Source organism: Miniopterus schreibersii (genome assembly GCF_964146895.1).
Source record: "Miniopterus schreibersii genome assembly, chromosome: 8".
Lineage (NCBI taxonomy): Eukaryota > Metazoa > Chordata > Mammalia > Chiroptera > Miniopteridae > Miniopterus > Miniopterus schreibersii.
Window position 1 is genome coordinate 78,591,403 of NC_138109.1, and position 17,865 is coordinate 78,609,267.

A 17,865-nucleotide genomic window follows, 5' to 3' on the forward strand; every position below is an offset into this window, starting at 1 on the left:
CGGCCCTGCCTTCCCCGGAGAACAAGCTCGGGCTCTCCTGACGGGCGGGGCCTGGGGAGCAGCTGACTGACTGCGGACACAGGATGCTGGGCCCAGCCCTGCGCAGGGAGCCTGGCCTGGAGCAGCAGAACTGTCTAGCTGATCTGAGAACTTGCGAGAAATAACACACTGTGTTGTTTTACACATTTTGGGGGGACATTACTTAGCAATGATGATCACTGCCTTCTTTCTCTTCCCTGTCAGAGCCAACCTTCTTAGAAAAGTCTATCTCCCGGCCACCATCTCAGTCCAACTTCTGCCCTCCAGGGAACATCTGTCTTACTGCTGTCCTGGTGGCCAGTGACATTGCTGAGAAATCCAAGCTCTATGTGTCTTTCTGGCACCCTTGGCAGTACCTGGCTCCACTCGTCTGCTCTCTCTTCGCTCCGGATGCCCCTCCTGGCTTTCCTCCCCCTCCCTGCTGCTCCTGTCTGCCCCGTTGCAGGGCCCTCTTCCCGTCCCTACATAAGTTGTTCCTCTGGCTTTGGTGGGGGCACTTTCCTCTCTCGGGTGTGCAGGTGATCTCACACTCTCCTCCAATCCCACCCACACCGTATCTGCCCTTCCTGGGCCTCGCGCTTGGCTCTCCAGTCACTGTCTCTTCAAGCCGCAATCTTCCCTGGCTGCCATGCCCCAGTCGTATCGCAACCATGTGCCCAGATGAACAAGCCAGAAGTCCAGGCAGCTGTCTTTGGTGCCCTCCCACTTGTCACCCTTACGTCCTAGCAGGCCCATCCCACAGTCCCGTCTCCCAGGACCCCTCTAATATATCTCCTCTCCCCATTCTCCTCTGGGCCCTGCCCACACTCTTTCCACCGCTGTGAGCCCTCCAGCCAGGTGGTCCACTCCCCTCCCCACCCCCATCTCCCACCTGCAATTCAGGATTCCACAGGGACTTCTTCCCAAAACACAGGGTCTGTGCTCCCCGGTGACTGCGCTGCCTGCAGCACAGCCCCACTCTCTCTGGCCGTCCCAGCGTCCTGTAGGCCTGGCAGACGTCAACCCTCTGGAAAGCTCCTCGGGGCCCCAGCACTCCAGACTGGGCGCGCCATCCTGAGCCCCCCACCAGGGGACCTCTGCCCTGTGCCCGCTGGCCCACCACTGGGCTGGGACCTCAGCTCACTGGTGGGGCCGCCACAGACATGTGGAGGCTGGCTGGCTGGATAAATGGAGCGATAGGCTAAGCTTTACGAAAGTGTTCCTCCAAGCAGACATGAAAAGAAAAACATAATTAGGAGACGTACACTTCCTATGCGGGCTCGTTTAGAACGTCTGCTCTGCCAAACTCGAAACCAAAAAGAGACGGTAAGCTTTATAGTAAAAACACTGGACAGGGTAGCTAAGTTTTAAGCTCTCAGGAACCTTACAGGGGAAGCAGGGACATAACTGTACTAGGAACTGAGGAGGAGCTAATTACTTTTATTAGGCACTAAATTGAACTCCAAATTTATCAGCCGACCGCCCCACTGGTGGTCAAGCCCGCAACCTGGGCACGTGCCCTGACCAGGAATCAAACCGCAATCTCCTGGATCCTAGGTGGATGCTCAACCACTGAGCCATGCCTGGCAGGGCAGTAACTTAATTTTTAAAAAGAATTTATCATTTCTTTTATATTTTTAAATGTCTTGAAATTTCAATGTCTACAGGATTTGTAGTGATGTTTTTTTTCATCTCCATTGTTTTTGCCTTTTAACTTTTACTTTTTAAGGAAAAAAAAGGCCAGGCTTTTTGAGGTATAATTTACATTTAGTAAAAAATTTTCTGGGTGTATAGTTGCTTAAGTTTTTACAAATGTATGTAGCCATGTAACCACCACCACAGCAAAGATTTGGACTATTCCACCACTCCAACAGCTTTCCTTGTGTGCCTTGGAATCCATGTGCCCCTCCGCCCTGCCACAGGCCTGGCGACCACAGCTGATTTCTGTCCCTCTAGTTTTGCTTTGACAAAAATGTCACATAAGTAGAAGTCACATAGTCCATAGCCTTTTGAGTCTGGCTCAGCTTAGCACACTACTCGGATTTATTCATGTTCTGCACGTATCAGCGGTCTGTCCTTTATTGTATGATGAACTACAACGTGCTTATGCGTTCACCAGTTGATGGGACATTTGGGTTGTTTCAAGTTGGAAGGTTATGAAAAAAACCTGCTATAAACATTTAAGTACAGGTCCTTGTATTGAGAAACATTTTCTTTTTTCTTTTTTTAAATATATTTTTATTGATTTCAGAAAGAGGAAAGGAGAGGGAGAGAGAGATAGAAACATTAATGCTGAGAGAGTCATTGACCGACCCCCGAACCGGGCATGTGCCCTCACCGGGAATCGAACCCTGATCGCCTGGATCCTAGGTCGACGCTCAACTGCTGAGCCATGCCCGGCCAGGCGAGAAACATTTTCATTTATCTTCAGTGCACTTTTTAGAACTGGAATTGCTGGACGGTATGGCATGACTGGCAGAACCATGTGCCCCGGGAGATCTTAATCTCTGGAGCCTCTGGATGCTAGGTTTCGTGGGAAGGGGAATTAAGGTTGCTAATCAGCAGGCAGGGAGATGCTGCTGCTGGGCCCAGAAAGTGGGACAGCAAGAAAGGGGACAGTCAGACTGACGCAATGACAGCCACTCTCCCGACAGGCCACTGCAGTGCTGTATTTTAGTTCTTTCTATATTTCTAACCATGAGACATACTGTTTTAGTCATTATTTAGATTTATCCATGTAACAACCACTTCCATTACTATATACTCCTTTCTGCATCAGTATTTTTTTCAACACAACTTAGGGCATTTTCTTCTATACTGTGTTAAGAACTACTGGCCTACACTGTAGTCTCTCCTGAGTCGCCTGCTCCCTGCAGTTTCTCCCCCAGTACGTCTTCCCCATGAGCTCTGGAGAAACAGCTGGCCGTGTGAGGTCAGGTCCTCCCAGGGCTCCAGTGCCTGCTGGACTGGTCTTTACAAACCCTCTTACCTGTTCCCTACCGACTTCTAAGCCCTCACCTTCCTCACCCTCTGTTCATACCTGGCTACCTTCCAGAGTACAGATTTTATCAAAAACATGCTATTCCTTGTGCCAGGGTTGCCCTTCTCCATTCCTACATTTGAAAACTTACTCCCAATGTTTCAAGACTCGGTCACTTCCCTGGATGCTTCCTGCGCTCCAGGGGTAGAGGCAGGGCCCCTCGGAGTAGATCTGCTGTCGTTACTACCGTGGCTGCTGCACAAGGGCAAGGTAGCCTCCCAGCCCCAGGGGAACATGGGCCTCAACTGAGTCATCTTCCAAATGGGGAATAGTAATGCCTGCGTCCTTCCCTTTTGTGTTGATCTGAAGCTGAATCACAGGCTGTGAAAGGCTTTAAAACCCAGGGCAGTGTGTACAAAGATTAATGACTGGCAGCGAGGCAATTCTGCTTCATGTGCCTTATGGAAAAAGTATCAACCCAACACGTCCAGCTTTATTTTGTTTCCAGGAAATTTACCAATATAAGCATCAGGGGATAACAACTCACTTTGTAAGGAGAATATGAACGTTATGGTGCAATTGTTTTTAAGCTTTTTTCTTTGCAGTGCAACCCTTTTAAAATAAGGTAGTACAAGGAATCCCAAATACATGGACCATGTGAGATCCACGTCGTGGCCAAGCACGCCGCATCTTCCACAGCGAGTCACGAGTCTCGGGCAGCTTTCCAAAACCTTCTCAACTGGAAACTTGAATAACTTTCAACATGCCAACCACCAATCTGGCATTTAAAAGTAATTTTATTCAAATTTAGAACAGCTGTTTTATACAGAGTTTGATATAATATGGCTACAAACAACAGCACGCATGTGACGTCACTGAGCCTCTGGACGGCACGCTCCTTTGCTCACGCTTAGTGCTGTGGCATTGGCTGGCCTCTGCATGGCAGGCCACCTGCCCGCAGGGACTCCCCGACTCTCCTGCTCCCACCTTCCAGAAGCTGGACATTACTGATCCTGAGAAGAAAGTTCAGAGCTTTTTCTGTGATACTTATAACTTACTTTACTACAATTTAAAAAGGTGAAGAGATATCTGTGAATTTCAAATGTAAAAATGGAAAGTAAAGTATTTGTCCATAAAAATTGTGCTAGAAAATGAAAGGTCTTATTTGCAACTTACACAACTTCATTTAAAAAAAGCACTGTTCAGAATCTAACATAGGCTAAGTTAAACATTTTGTTGTCTAAAAAATACTGGTAATACACCTGCTTTAAAATAATTCAAACATAAAATTAAATGAACTAACTTTGATAAAATGTTCCTTAAGATGACAGTTTGTAAACAGAAAATTTAATGTAATTTAAACACATTATAGTAAATATACAGATATATTTCATTTGTCAAGAGTAAATGTCAGCATTATTTAGAATATTTAGGTACAAAAAATAAAAAATTATATACCTATGACTGTTAAGAAAAAGTTAATTGTTCTGAGAATACTAAGGCACTGATATGAATTATATAAATTGTTTTATCTTCAATAATCAGATGTTCATAGCTATTTTCTTAAGAAATATTTTTAGTAAGGTAATTCAGTCTTATTTCCCCCCCCGCAAGACAGAGTTCTAAGCAACATATATGTAATACATCCTAATAAAAATACTGTGATAACACCCAGGTTCAAAAGTACTTAGAAAAAAGGTTTATATACTTGCATGTTTTTACTTTTAAACATGTTTTTTTTTTTCCCCATCACAATAATACACCAACCGCAAGGTGTACTGAAGCATGGAAGGCTATCATGATATATAAAATTTGATACCAAAGCTTAGGATCACGCTAGCAACTGGATAATTATATAAAAAATGAAAAAGTTCTATAAAACTATTGAGAGGTTAGAGTTTCAGTACATAATACATTTTAAAACATATTCCCCAAATTTTACTGTTAGTGTGTACAAAACAAAAGGTTCCTCTTAGAAAAGTGATCAGAGCCTAACGTGAGCTCTGCACATCAAGGCAGTGGCACTGCCCTGCGGTAACGCTCTGCAAAGTGAGAGCAGGTCGGCAGCAGAGCAATGACCCTGATTCATCACAAACCAGCCACCTAAACACTTCTGACAACAGTGGACACAGGTTCTATAACTCAGTCTGGCTTATGAATTTACCTTATACTTAAAAGTATTTTTCTATAAATGGCAGTAACTGTGGCCATTTGCCAGATACAAAATAACTGATACAGCAAATAAAAAGAGCAAGAAAATCACAGCATGCTTCTAACATTTTAATAACTTTTGCTTGTGATGACCTTCTGTGATCTGGAACCTTTGTTTTACATAAAATTGGAGCTGGAAAGAGAAAAAAAAAACCCCTTTGATTGGTACAATATAAAACATATGGAAATAAAAATTACTAGAGTCATTAGTTTTACAAGGCTTTTCCAGGAAAAGCAAATACACATCTATTATGTACAGGTTATCTAGCTATGGAACTTTCGAAAGAAAGGAAAAAACAAAAACCCCACCAAACTCTATTTTCTTGAGGATGAATTCTGGGCTCTCAAAAAACTCTGGGCTTGGCCCTGATTTTGTCATCAACAGCTCATACCAATGGCTCTCAAGTGGAGCAGAGTGATAATTTGCACAGGGTATGTGTAAATTGTATTTCATATAGGAAATAACTATGGGAAATCCAATTTTAGTAATATTGGATTCAGATAAAAAGATAAGGTAAAAGGTCTCGTAGCTGTGTAATAAAAACCATAATTATATAAGCACAGCTACAATACATCATATTACTCTTCTGACAAATAACTGAAACTCGCTATGCCCGATGCACTGTTCCAGGCCCTGGGGATGGATACTTCCACGGACAAAACAGATCCATGACTTCGTGGAGCTTATGTTCGTTCATACATGGGAATTCCTCTTTCTTCCCCCAAAAGTCATAAAATCCGTATGTCAACTAAATACACGGAAACCCTGTGGATTTACTTCACCATAGTTCAAAAATAGAAAGCTACCATGGACCAGCATCATGTTTTCCTAACTATTCTGAAGCGGAGTTACAATGATCTGAAAACGCTGGGTCTGAGATCAGATGTGGTGATAACATGAAACCAGAAGTGTTGCTCTGTGAGGACATGAGGAGGACTGATGCTGCCAGAGCAGAGACAGTCGGAGAAACTGAGGCAAAGAGCACAAAGCAGTGTTCTCAATAGGACAGTCAAAGGCAAACTGACAAGGACATTTTAAGTGGGAGAAATAAAATGAAGGACACAAAGTACAAAAGAGGAATAAACCCTTATTTTCTAAAACTTTGGTAATTTCGATGGTAACACATACCCCAAACCTACAAGCCTTGAGAGTATCATCCACATGCTACTCATGCAGCCCCATTGTACTGGGACCCTCTCTACCTTCCTCCGCATCATTGCGTCCACCATTGGCTTCATAAGCTCTGACATCAAAGCACAGGAGTTCGAATCGATAGCCTGGTTCCCTTATTAAAATAAAAATTCTCACAAAATCATTATCAATAGAATTTGTTAAAGTGAACCTAAGAATTAGTATTTTTAAATCAAGTATTATTTTACACTTATGATTCCACAAGAAAGTATATAGCTTCCAATTAGACATAAATGAAATTCTACGTAACTAAGGGTAGGTCAGCAGCTATTAGATGTATGAGAGCCACAGGCTTGGCTACAAAATAAGAGCAGCCGACCTTTCCCTAGGTGACTGACGGATTTTACATTGTGATGTACTTTTTACATAGTGATATATTTTCACTTAGTTCATTCATTCATTCTGCTAAATAGGTAATGAGCACCTAGTACGTGCCAGGTGCTGCTGCAGCTGCTAGGGATGCAGCCGTGAACAAGAGACAAGGTCTCTGCTCTCAAGAAGCTGACAATTTAGCCACAGCAGCCAGACAAGGAACCAGGAAACAGACAGTGAGAAGCACGACAAACACCAAACAGGGCAACAAGACGGAAAGGGAAGGGGGGGGCCACCACAGGCGGGTGGCTGGAGATGGCTTACTTCTTACGGTCCCTGTCCTTCTTCGGGTTGCTGCCCATTGCCATAAAGGGCTGGCTCTGGTATATCTCGGAGGTAGCTTTCCTTTTAGAGAAAGAGATTATTTCTTCTTCCAAAAGTCTTCTCTTCTCCTCGAGCTTCATTCTCTCTTCTTGGTGAACTCTCTTGAGGTGCTCGAACTTGGCTTGCAGCTGTGAAACAAAGATGCAATTCTCAGCAGGGACACAGGTGGCAGCAGATGCACAGAGATGCCCTCCTGCCCAGAACACACTGCTAACTAACACTAAGGGCCACAGTAATCCACACAAGCTTCCCGGTGCCTCAAAGTTCACGCTTCAGGAAAAATTTACATATGAATTTGCCTTAGTAACTTTAATTTTAAATAAGTACCCATGCAAAAAATGCATTAACAAAATAAAATAAAAAACCATAGCCTCATGAACCTCAGTGTTTTAAAACATGACCTTTTCTTGAAGTTTTTATTTTCTTGTTCTACAGAAAAGAGGCTTTATTTGAAGCTTCTTCAAATAAAGTTTCTAAAATCTATGATCAGTAAAAGTGAGGGACACAAATTACGGAAGTTATCAGAAAGGAAAAAGAAACCCCTATTTTCCAAATAAAGTTATCATTTATAGTGAAACAGTCATTGAAAGTTATACTAAAAAATCTGTTTGGAAAACAAGTGTCATATGTCAATTAAAATCAAGAACCTTAAAAAGCTATCATATTTTTCCACAGTCATGGCTTCTTGAAATTTAAACTAAATCAAGAAATCCTAAATCGAGGGGAAAAAATGCTGTAGAATATACCCCACAATGAAAAAACATAGCTTGTGTCTAATAGAAAAATAAAGTAAAAACATAAATTTATGCTGACTACATTCCATGCAGACATTAAAATGAGTTTTATAAAAGTTTATAACATTACAACATGAGATTTCCCTGGTTAATTGTGGTTTATCTGAAAACAGATCAGGGGAACTTCAGTGGGCTCCACATGAATCGTGTGTCATGAAAATAAGCACAACATCCTAAATCTAGATTTTAAAAAAAAGGTACCTTTTTTCTCCCTAATTACACAAATGTTAAACAAATGTTAAATTAGTAGTTACACAAAATAGCCTGGTTATACAAATGTTAAATTAGTATTTTCAGTTTTAGGCAGCAACTGAGCATTCATGCAAAAAGTAAAACTTGGCTTCCAGAAAAGATAGCATATAACAGTTGAGGAAATACTTCACTAACAATCAGAGGCTGAGGGTAGAAACTGGAGGGAGCTAAACTCCACCCTACTAAAAATGAAATGCCCCAAATATGAAATAGGTGCCTAGTGAGCCAGTGAACCCCTGGCAGCACTGAAATGGAGACAGAAGGCGGCTGAAACAGGCTGACTGAGGCCCCGCTACACCAAGGTCCTTTCTGAGGGTGCCGTTTCAGAGAAGCACCAGTTCCGTAGTATTTGGTTCCCGCTTCTATGAAGTCCTGGCTGGCACGCTCAGTGGTTAGAGCGTCAGCCTGCTCACAGAAGGCTCGTGGGTTTGACTCTGCTCAAGGGCACATACCTGGGTTGCAGGTCCGATCCCTGGCCCTGCTCCGGGGCATGTGGGAGAGGCAACCAATCAATGTGTCTCTCTCACATCCATGCTTCCCTCTCTCTCCCCCCTCCCTTTCACTCTCTGAAAAATCAATGGAAAAAATATCCCTGGATAAGGATTAACAACAACAAAAGATGTGTGTTTTGTGTGTGTGTGTGTGTGTGTGTTTCCAGGGTGGAATCATCCAGCTGCCATTCACATCAGGGTATAAACCTACAGCTCTCTGAGCATGTGTGCATCCCCTATAAATCTGGGAGAGAAGTGGCACAGAGGCTAAAACCTAGAAACGGAGGATATAGGGGCAGATTCATATTATGTGAATAGAGATACAGATCTCGGATTACTTAAATGTGTACTTTATATGCATGCATAAATATCTTGAAAGGTTATAGAGTACTTCATATTTCATTCATGAGGTTGATAGAAATTCCAGAAAAACTATAAAGAGAAAAATGTTTTAAAGAGGGAGAGTGGCAAAGGCATGAATGTGACTATTACTCATATCATGTGGATTCGCAGCTTTTGAGAGCAACAATCTATTTCACATATTGGAGGACTCACTTGTGGTCTCATTACTCACTGCAAAAGGCATTTAATTCAAATGTATTTTCAAACACTGATCAAAAAGTTAAAAACACTACACCTTTTGTGCTATTGATAACTACTCATCAATGCTCTTAAGACTATCACCAATGGTACATCGCTGTATCTTTTGTAAACACTACTTCTTCAATGATCTTCTTAAACGTATCAATTTTTTAGAAACAAATGCTAGAGACAGCATTCCTCCTTTATGGAACTAGATGACCTTTAATCTGAGTTTTGTACCTCCCTGTGGCCCCTTTCCGCCTTGCCTGCCTGCGAGGCAAGCTGCCTGTGCTCACTGAAAAGTCACCTTGGCCTCGGCTCTCGGCTGCATCTATGGGCAAACCCCTCCCTTCCTGCCTGTATTATAAGGCCCCTGTACTCTCATTTTCAGGATTGTAATGCAGCTGTACTTTTACTGAGAATCATATGGAATACTTTTGAAAATAGGAGAGGCATAAATTAAATATTAACGACGGAATAGACACACATTTAAATGGGGGAGTAGTAAATGATTTAATGATGGTTATATGCTTCATTTGAGGGATAAATATAAACTACCTTTTCTAGTAGTGGGGGAAGGGGAATGGGAAATCTGTGTGTCATATATAACACACTTCATTGTAAATTTAGAATGACGTAATAAAGATGTAGAACATTCAGATTATTTTGAGATAACATTTGTTCTGTGCATCTCCCTACTCTAGTTATCTATCTAATGTTCACAACATTTTCAACTAATTATATAATAAAATCCAGTTTTATACAAAAGATAAATTAAGAGGTTATTTGTTTTATAACAACATTGGCAAGAATATTTTAAGTAACAAGGTCCCCTAATACAGAATTAAGTAATGTTTTGGGTTAACAAAATTATCTTTTTATTAGTGATTGCCAGTATCTTAGTGAAATAACTAACTTTAAAATGTTAGCAACCAAGTACTGGGACCAAATATCCCAGTTTACCCTGAAGATACCTGGTTTACACCTATCTATTGCCCCAGCGTAATTATTATTAAGCCTCCTTTCCCTCTAAAGCTACTGTAATTAAGGCAATAGCAGACCCTGTATTCCTGTCCTTCTGTAGATGATTCTGGTCTCACAAGTGATGATGGCTGACTAGGTGCCCTCCTCCAGTGGACTGGCCCTGACAGCAGTGGCTTGACAGCATGAAAACTGGCCACGAGGCACCTTGCAATACGGAGGCAGCAGGCCAGGAATCTACTGCCTCTAAGGCTATATAATTAAAAGTTTAGAACTCCTGTGACAACTCTGCTTGTTGGTGCCTTAGTTTCAAATCAACTTTTTCATTAGTTTAATACATATCTTAAGCACTTGAATCACAAAAATAAAACTCTACAAAGCACCTACTGACAAGCAGTATTCCTCTTTTCCTTTCACTTGGTAATCTGAATTTTTTATTTCCTTTTAAATAATATACATTTAAGCAAAATATTCTTAGGTAGAATTTTAAAAATTAAAACTCATCTATAAACCACTTCTACAACTTCTCTCCTCACTGGAGAAACTAGGAATCATGACATATGAGAGAGAAACTCTGAAAAGAATTTTACTCTACTACCACTGTAAAGATGAATCCACTAATTAAAAGAAAAACCAGTATCCTTATTTTTTACTCATCACAACTCCTTCCTCAATATTTATATTTTAAAACAACTACACACCAGGGACTAGCTTAAAAGAAAATAAAAGAGACTGAAGAAACAGAACGCCCAAATGCAATATGAGACCTGTGATTTAATTCTGGTTCAAAATAAAAAAAAATCACCAAACAAAAAGAAACAATTTAATCTTGAGGCAACTGGGGAAATTTGAACGTGGCCTGGAGATTAGGTGAGATAATCTCCTATTAATCTTCCTATTAATATTCTTAGGTGCAATACTGGTACTATGGTTATGAAGAAAAATACACCTAAGTTTCAGGAATGCATGCTGGTGTGCCTAGAGATAAAGTGCCACAATGTCTACAACCAGCTTTCAGATGACCAGGGCAAAACACACACGTGCGTACACACACACACACACACACACACACACACACACGTAAAATGAAGATGGCAGAATGTTCACTGCTAAATCTAGATACGGGGAGGGACACGGGTATACTCTGTACTTTTTTAAAAGAGCAGGTGTTAAAATAGCTAGTTTTTAAAGAATAACAAGTAGTCTCCAAATGCATCTCAACTAAATTCTTGAGATAAATTCCCCAAATTAACAGAACACCTAAAAAAAGCAAATCCCATGAGACTAGTGTACTTGCCTCTCTTTCAGCTTCTTTCAGGATGGCTTCTTTCTCCTTCACCCGCTGCACAAATATCTGCTTCATTTCTTCTTCCTTCCTCTGACGTTCCCCATAAAATTCATGTCTTTTGGTTTCGTAGGTCTCTTGAAGACTAACAAGTTTTTATAGTATTCTCTTGTTAAAAACAGTGTAACAAATTTGCAAAAACTCAAATATCTCAGGTTAAGTCTCATAACTATAACATGTGCCAACATCCACCCACATAAAGCTACCCAAAACATGAGATTTCCTATAGCAAGAGACAATACAAATCCACAGTGCTACACTGACTTTTTATTTTTATTTTTTGAGAGAGGGAGGGAGGGAGGGAGGGAGGGAGGGAGGGAGGGAGGGAGGGAGGGAGGGAGGGAAACATCGATGTGAGAGAGACACATTGATTGGTTGCCTCCCACACTCACCCGACTGGGAAAGGGGATCGAACCTGCAACGCAGGTATACGCCCTTGACCGGGAATCAAACCCATGACCCTTAGGTCCAAGGGCCCAAGCTCTAACTACTGAGGCAAACAGGCCAGGGCTAAATCCAGACAACAGTATGGTGATTACTAGAGAGGGGAAGGGCAGTGGGGCAGGGAGACGAAGTAAAGGGGGGACAAATGGTGATGGAAAGAGACTTGACTTTGGGTGGTGAACACACAATATACAGATGATGTATTATAGAATTATATACCTGAAACCTATAATTTTATTAACCAATGTCACTCCAATAAATTCAGTAAAAATTTTAAAAAGAGCAAAGCTTATAAATGTATAAAATGCTCTAGACAATCACATAAATGCTTCAAATTCAAGGAGGCATTTTACTTTTTCCCAGGTTTCTTGTTTTTCTGTTTGTTTGAGTCTTATTTTAAAGAAGCCTCTAAATCTATCTAGTTACTTTCACCATTTTCAGAAACCTCACCACATTCTGCTGGTCCTACACTGGGTCTGCAGTCTTTAATGACAAACTTGGTTTAAATAACGTCTTGAATTCATATCAAATGTAAGTTTTAAAAAGTTCTCATTAATCTATTTATATAAGCACTCGAGTTGCTTAGGAGGAAAAGAAATCTACCCAGCAAAAAGACCTAACATCTGTTAAATAGCTGCTAGTAGCAAGATACTTTTCCAGGCTCCTTTCACTACCTAATTCCGTGGCAACTAAGGGCAACCTGAGAATGTGTATCAATACTCGGCTTTACAGGTAAGAAAACTAGAGCTTAGAGTCAAGTAATCTGCCCAAAGTGACACAGCTGGTAAGTTAAAAGCTGGGATACGACCCAGATCAGACCTGCTCAAAAGTCATATTTCCAGCCACAATGAACAGGCTATGCTGTAGCGAGGTCTCAGCAAAAGATAAAGTGATGGCTGCTCTGCTATTTCCACCCCGCCACAGTGGAGACAACGTAATCATAAAGCTAACTGCAAGTTCAGGAATCTGCACTGTCTTTCAAAAGGTGGCAAAGAAACCCTTAGATTGGAAAGGAAATGGTTTATATAGTTAGTGTTGTAAAACTAATGCAACCGTTGTTTACTATCATGGGTTTATTTTTCAAACAAGAATGAAAAATCATTTTCTAGCTGTACTACTCTCTTTTCTAGTATAAAAGTAGCTTGCTGTCATGAATGTTTAATGTAACATATTACTATAGTTGCAAATATCGCCAATTTAAAGCAAAGTTGAAAGCCAAAAAGGAAGAAAAAGAATTCTCAGGTGCTCGTGTTCACCAAGAAAACCACTGCAGTCCCTGCACTCAGTGTTTCATGTCCGTTCTCATAGTCCTGGTGGACCTTTTCCATTTCTACTATAGACTAAATGCTTAGAAGTTAACTATTTATTTACTGATACTTTCAAAGACACAAAATTTTATGACACAAAAAATTATGTCAAACACTTAAGCAACTCTAAAATACTACAAAAACCTTCCATTCAAACTTTAGGCCCCCAGCACCTCAAGGACAGTGATTTGTACTCACATGTTAAAGGTGACTGACTGTGGGAACAAGACTGGTTAGGTTAATCTAAAATAACTTGGGGTTTAAGTAAAAGCATGTTTCATACATCTTAAATAATTGACGATCAGTTAATTAAGACGATAACATAATGCCAATTACTTAAACTTCATGATAAGCAGATGATCAGTGCTGACAGATTAGAACACTAAGTATGACCTGGCAGAAACACTCAATAAAATGTAAATGGAAAACAAGCTGAAGGACTGGCCATGAAAAGGGCTGTGCAGTAAAGAGAAAGAAAGGCCATACTAACAGGTTCATGTATCTATTTTTTTTATTCATATATAGATATAATATTGAGAGAGAGGCTTATATGCCAACCAAATTATAGTAACTATTGTTATATATACTCCAAATTAAATGGGAAAGATTCCCCAGAAAATGGAATGTAACTTCTTCAAAGTACAAAAGTAATACCTTCCTAAGACAACAGGCTGTAATGAACTATGGAAGCTTTATCAGATAATTTATCCACAAGTGAAAAGAGACATTCTGCTGACCCTGACCTGAGAAATCCAGCACAAAATGCCTTCTGTCTTAAGGAGAGCAGGCCTGGAAAGGACAGAGCCTCCCTCACATTGACATCTAGTTCCCTATTTTTCTTGCTTGTCCCCTGCAAGCAATCTACACTCACTGCCCGGTACCAATCTCTGTAACCTGGCCTAAATTGAAGAAACCTTCTCCCCCAATTTTCCATTCTTCATATGACCAGTAAGCAGATAAAATGCATCCCAAACTGATGAAATGCTCGAAAAACAGATGGTCTGAGCAGTCACTGACTCCGCCTGCCCACCATCTGCATATGGCCTTTCCGTACTATTACTCTGGTTTCCTTTTGGAGCACTACCTCTCTGCCATAGGATACAGTCTGGTGGAACAAGTAATCAGGTTCATCCCACCCGTGGCCAAAACATGGGTACATGTCCTAAGCTGGGCCTACTGAACACTTCATAGTCTATTCCTGGGCTATGAACTGTTGAGCAGAGAACAAAAAGGCTGGAAATAGTTTCAGTTCATTCACTCCACTCAGCACTAGAATAAAACTGGTGTCTACTTGTTCTACACATTCCCTTTGAATCTGTAAGTCTTGGCCTATGTAGTAGTCCAACTATTGTTCTTTTGTTTTAGATGGAGTGGTCTTCATTATTTTCAAAGAACCGAAAGGAAGCAACTGGCCTGGACTCACTGCTGTACTTCCACAGCAAAATCTGAGCCTCAACCTCAACACAGCTGGCCTCCTTTTTCCTTGAAACCCTCTTCACTTGGTAGTTTCCCTCCTTCCTCTACCCAAGGTTTCTCAATCTCTTCTGTTTCTCCAGTTGACAACTATTAGAGAAACTCACGGCTGTTTCCAAGGCACCTTCCTTTTCAGATGTACTTCTCTCTCCAAGCAATCTCATCCATACTCATATATTCAACTGACCATCTTAAGTTTATTTAGCCTAGCCCTCTCCTCTGAACTTCAGGTAAATATCCAAAGTGCCATCTGACATTGTCACTTGGGTGTTTCAGAGGAAAACTCAAAGTCAACAGGTCCAAAACTCAGCTTATGATTTCCATCATGCTAGTTACTGCTGCCCCCCCTCCCCCCAAAAATGCTAGTCTTCCTCCAGAGACACCTATCTTGATGAATGGTACAACCATCTACCTAGCCAATGAAACCATAAATACAGGAGACTAGAGATCTTCCTCTAGCATCTTCTGGCATCTCTTATTTATCTTTTTTCTAAACAATCACCAAGTTCTTTCAGTTTCATCTTTTAGATATCTCTCAAGTGTGACCAGTTCTATTTTCATTGCTGTTACTTTAGTCCCAGCAACACTCTCCTAACTGGTCTCTCCTAAGCATCTTTGTACAGGCCTTTTATACCTTCTTTACATTATAGCTAGGAGTTATTTTTTAAATGCAAACATAATAGCACTCCTTCACTGGCTTTGCCTTTCCCTTAGGACAAAGACCAACATCCTCACCAGGGCCAGAATGTATTCCTCCCCCTCCCACCTCAGAAGCTCTACAAGGACAAGGTCTCTTTTAATCCCAGAGTACATATATGCCCAGCGATGCTGGGCAGACAGCAGACAAACAGTAAATATCTGCTAAATTACTGAACTTGGAATATTACTTTAAATGTACATCCTTGGGCTTCATCCCTAGAAATTCTGAGCCTGCATTTTTTTCTTTACATTTTCTAAAAAATATATTTTTATGGATTTCAGAGAGAGAGAGAGGGAGAGGGAGGGACAGAGAGAGAAACAACAATGATGGTAGAGTCATTGATCGGCTGACTCCTGCACGCTCTCGCTGGGGATTGAGCCAGCAACCCGGGCATGTGCCCTGAATGGGAATCGAACCCTGATCTCCTGGATCCTAGTTCGATGCTCAGCCACAGAGCTACACCCAGCCGGGCGAACCTGCACTTCTTTATCATCCACAGGATGACTGATCTGCCAGGCAACTTGACTCTCGATTCTCAAGAGTCCTTCCAGGCTGTCCCACTTGCTCTCACTCAGGATCCATCTCTCACTAATGCACACAGAGAACTCTGAATTGACCCTGAGACTTGAAAGAATGAGAGGCGAAGCCTCCTCTGGGAAACATTAGAGGAGTCAACTCTAGATGACTGATCTTCAATAGAGAACCTAATCATTTTACCAGAATTGGCCCATAACTGGAAGCATAGTATTCCTGTATAGGTGAAGAGGGATTAAGTACATATAATTAATTTATTATGCTTCCAGAGCTAAAACACCAATTAAATCCACAAAATTTTTTCATTTTGTTTAAAATTTAACCTCATCTATCAAATCTTCCCAAAGGTCATTTGCAACAGCAGCAGCAACTTACTGTCCTCCTCTTCCTTCCTTTTACGTTCACTATGGTGCCAATGCAACAGCCAGGAAAATGACTGAAATGCAAATCATCTAATGGAGAAGGGATCCTTAGTTCCTAACAGAGTTTAAGACACTTTAAAGACCTCATGCTTTCCTCCATGCAAGAATTGCTCTGGAATGCTCTGTCACATCTGACTTAGTGTGTTAAGGATTAGAGTTTCAGGTTTACATATCTTAATAAAAATAAGAGGAATGTAGCAGCATAAAAAATTACCAAGCAAGTTTATAACATTTAATGTTCATAAGGTCATCAGGTTTTAAAATTCTTATAACTATATTGCAATACTTAAGAAACAGTCTAATTACTGACTCCCTACAAGAACTTTCATTCTTTCTTTATATTTTCCTAAATTTAAGTCATTCTAAAACATTCACCAGGATAAAAAACAAAAGTTTTTAAATTTATTTAATATGATTCACATTTCAACTTTCTTTTATAGTAATAGATAAATATGCTTTCATTGGTTTTCAGATAAATAAAAAACAAAACCAAATTAAAAGAGTCTTCCTCTAGTTATCCATTTCAGCACACGGTGAAAGCGCAAGCTTCCACTGTATGTCCTTCCTTCTACGTAAGTCCTTGGGTCAGATGAGGACTCGGACACCCTCAAAAGCAATAGGCTCCAACGAACTGAGAGCACAATAATTAATCATTATCAAATGGTCCTACTTCACACTGGGAGATTTCTGAAAAAAGACATCTTCCATCCTTGCGGATATATAAAAAAGTACAACCCTCTCTAACTCCCTCTGGGGTTAATTCTCAGAGCAATCCCCACTCACCTGAGCGGCTTATTCTCTGGGCCCACATCAGTAAAGCCCATCTCCTCCAGCTTGCAACGCCTGTACAGTTCATAGTGCCTGGTGTGGGTCTGTTCTCGCAGATCCTCCATGTTTGTACAAATGAGCATTTCCCGGAGCTTTACGAAGTCACAGTGGTTTTCATTTTCCACTAGCCAGAAAAACAAGAAACAGCAACACCAGTTTTTTAATTCCTGACACACAATTAGTATTTGAATGAATGAGTAAATGAAAATATCTGAAATAACAAAAGCAAAATGCTAAGTCTGATTAACAGCTCCGATTATTCTATACAAGTAATCAATAACTCTAGCATAATACACACTGAATTATAGGCAACATTAATTATCAGGCTGGGAAATTTGCTTTAAATTTAGCAGCCAATGGATACACAGGAAATAGGAAAGAAATGCACTGTATTATGTTATCATGTGCTCCAGTTATTTCACTAATACAGTGCTAGCAGTTTACAAACCATCTTCAGGATACTTTACATAGTGTTTTAAAATATATATAACATTATTCCACTTCAAAGTATATTCTGCACACTCAAGCATCCCATCTGTGCACACTGTAACTATCAAATTCTTTTTATAGAATGCCACATTTACAACTAGTTAATAAATTTACATGGTCCTCCTA

General features: G+C 40.7%; 1 protein-coding gene across 8 annotated transcripts in view; it reads right to left on the minus strand.

The window, feature by feature from the left end:
• Positions 1-3,775: 3,775 nt before the first annotated feature.
• The window catches only part of SEPTIN10 (septin 10), a gene marked incomplete at its 3' end in the record, with an annotated part of 48,448 nt that continues 34,358 nt past the window's right edge, over positions 3,776-17,865 (minus strand). For 6 of the 8 annotated variants that reach the window (XM_081143842.1, XM_081143846.1, XM_081143845.1 and 3 more), the window contains 4 exons: positions 17,206-17,374; positions 11,495-11,627; positions 7,038-7,225; positions 3,776-5,342 (listed from right to left, as the gene is read on the minus strand). In XM_081143842.1, the coding sequence (XP_080999968.1) occupies positions 5,327-5,342; positions 7,038-7,225; positions 11,495-11,627; positions 17,206-17,374 (506 nt within the window). Of the gene's footprint in view, positions 5,343-6,412; positions 6,496-7,033; positions 7,226-11,494; positions 11,628-17,205; positions 17,375-17,865 lie in introns of those variants that run through there. The other 2 variants (XM_081143849.1, XM_081143844.1) reach the window with 2 other exon arrangements.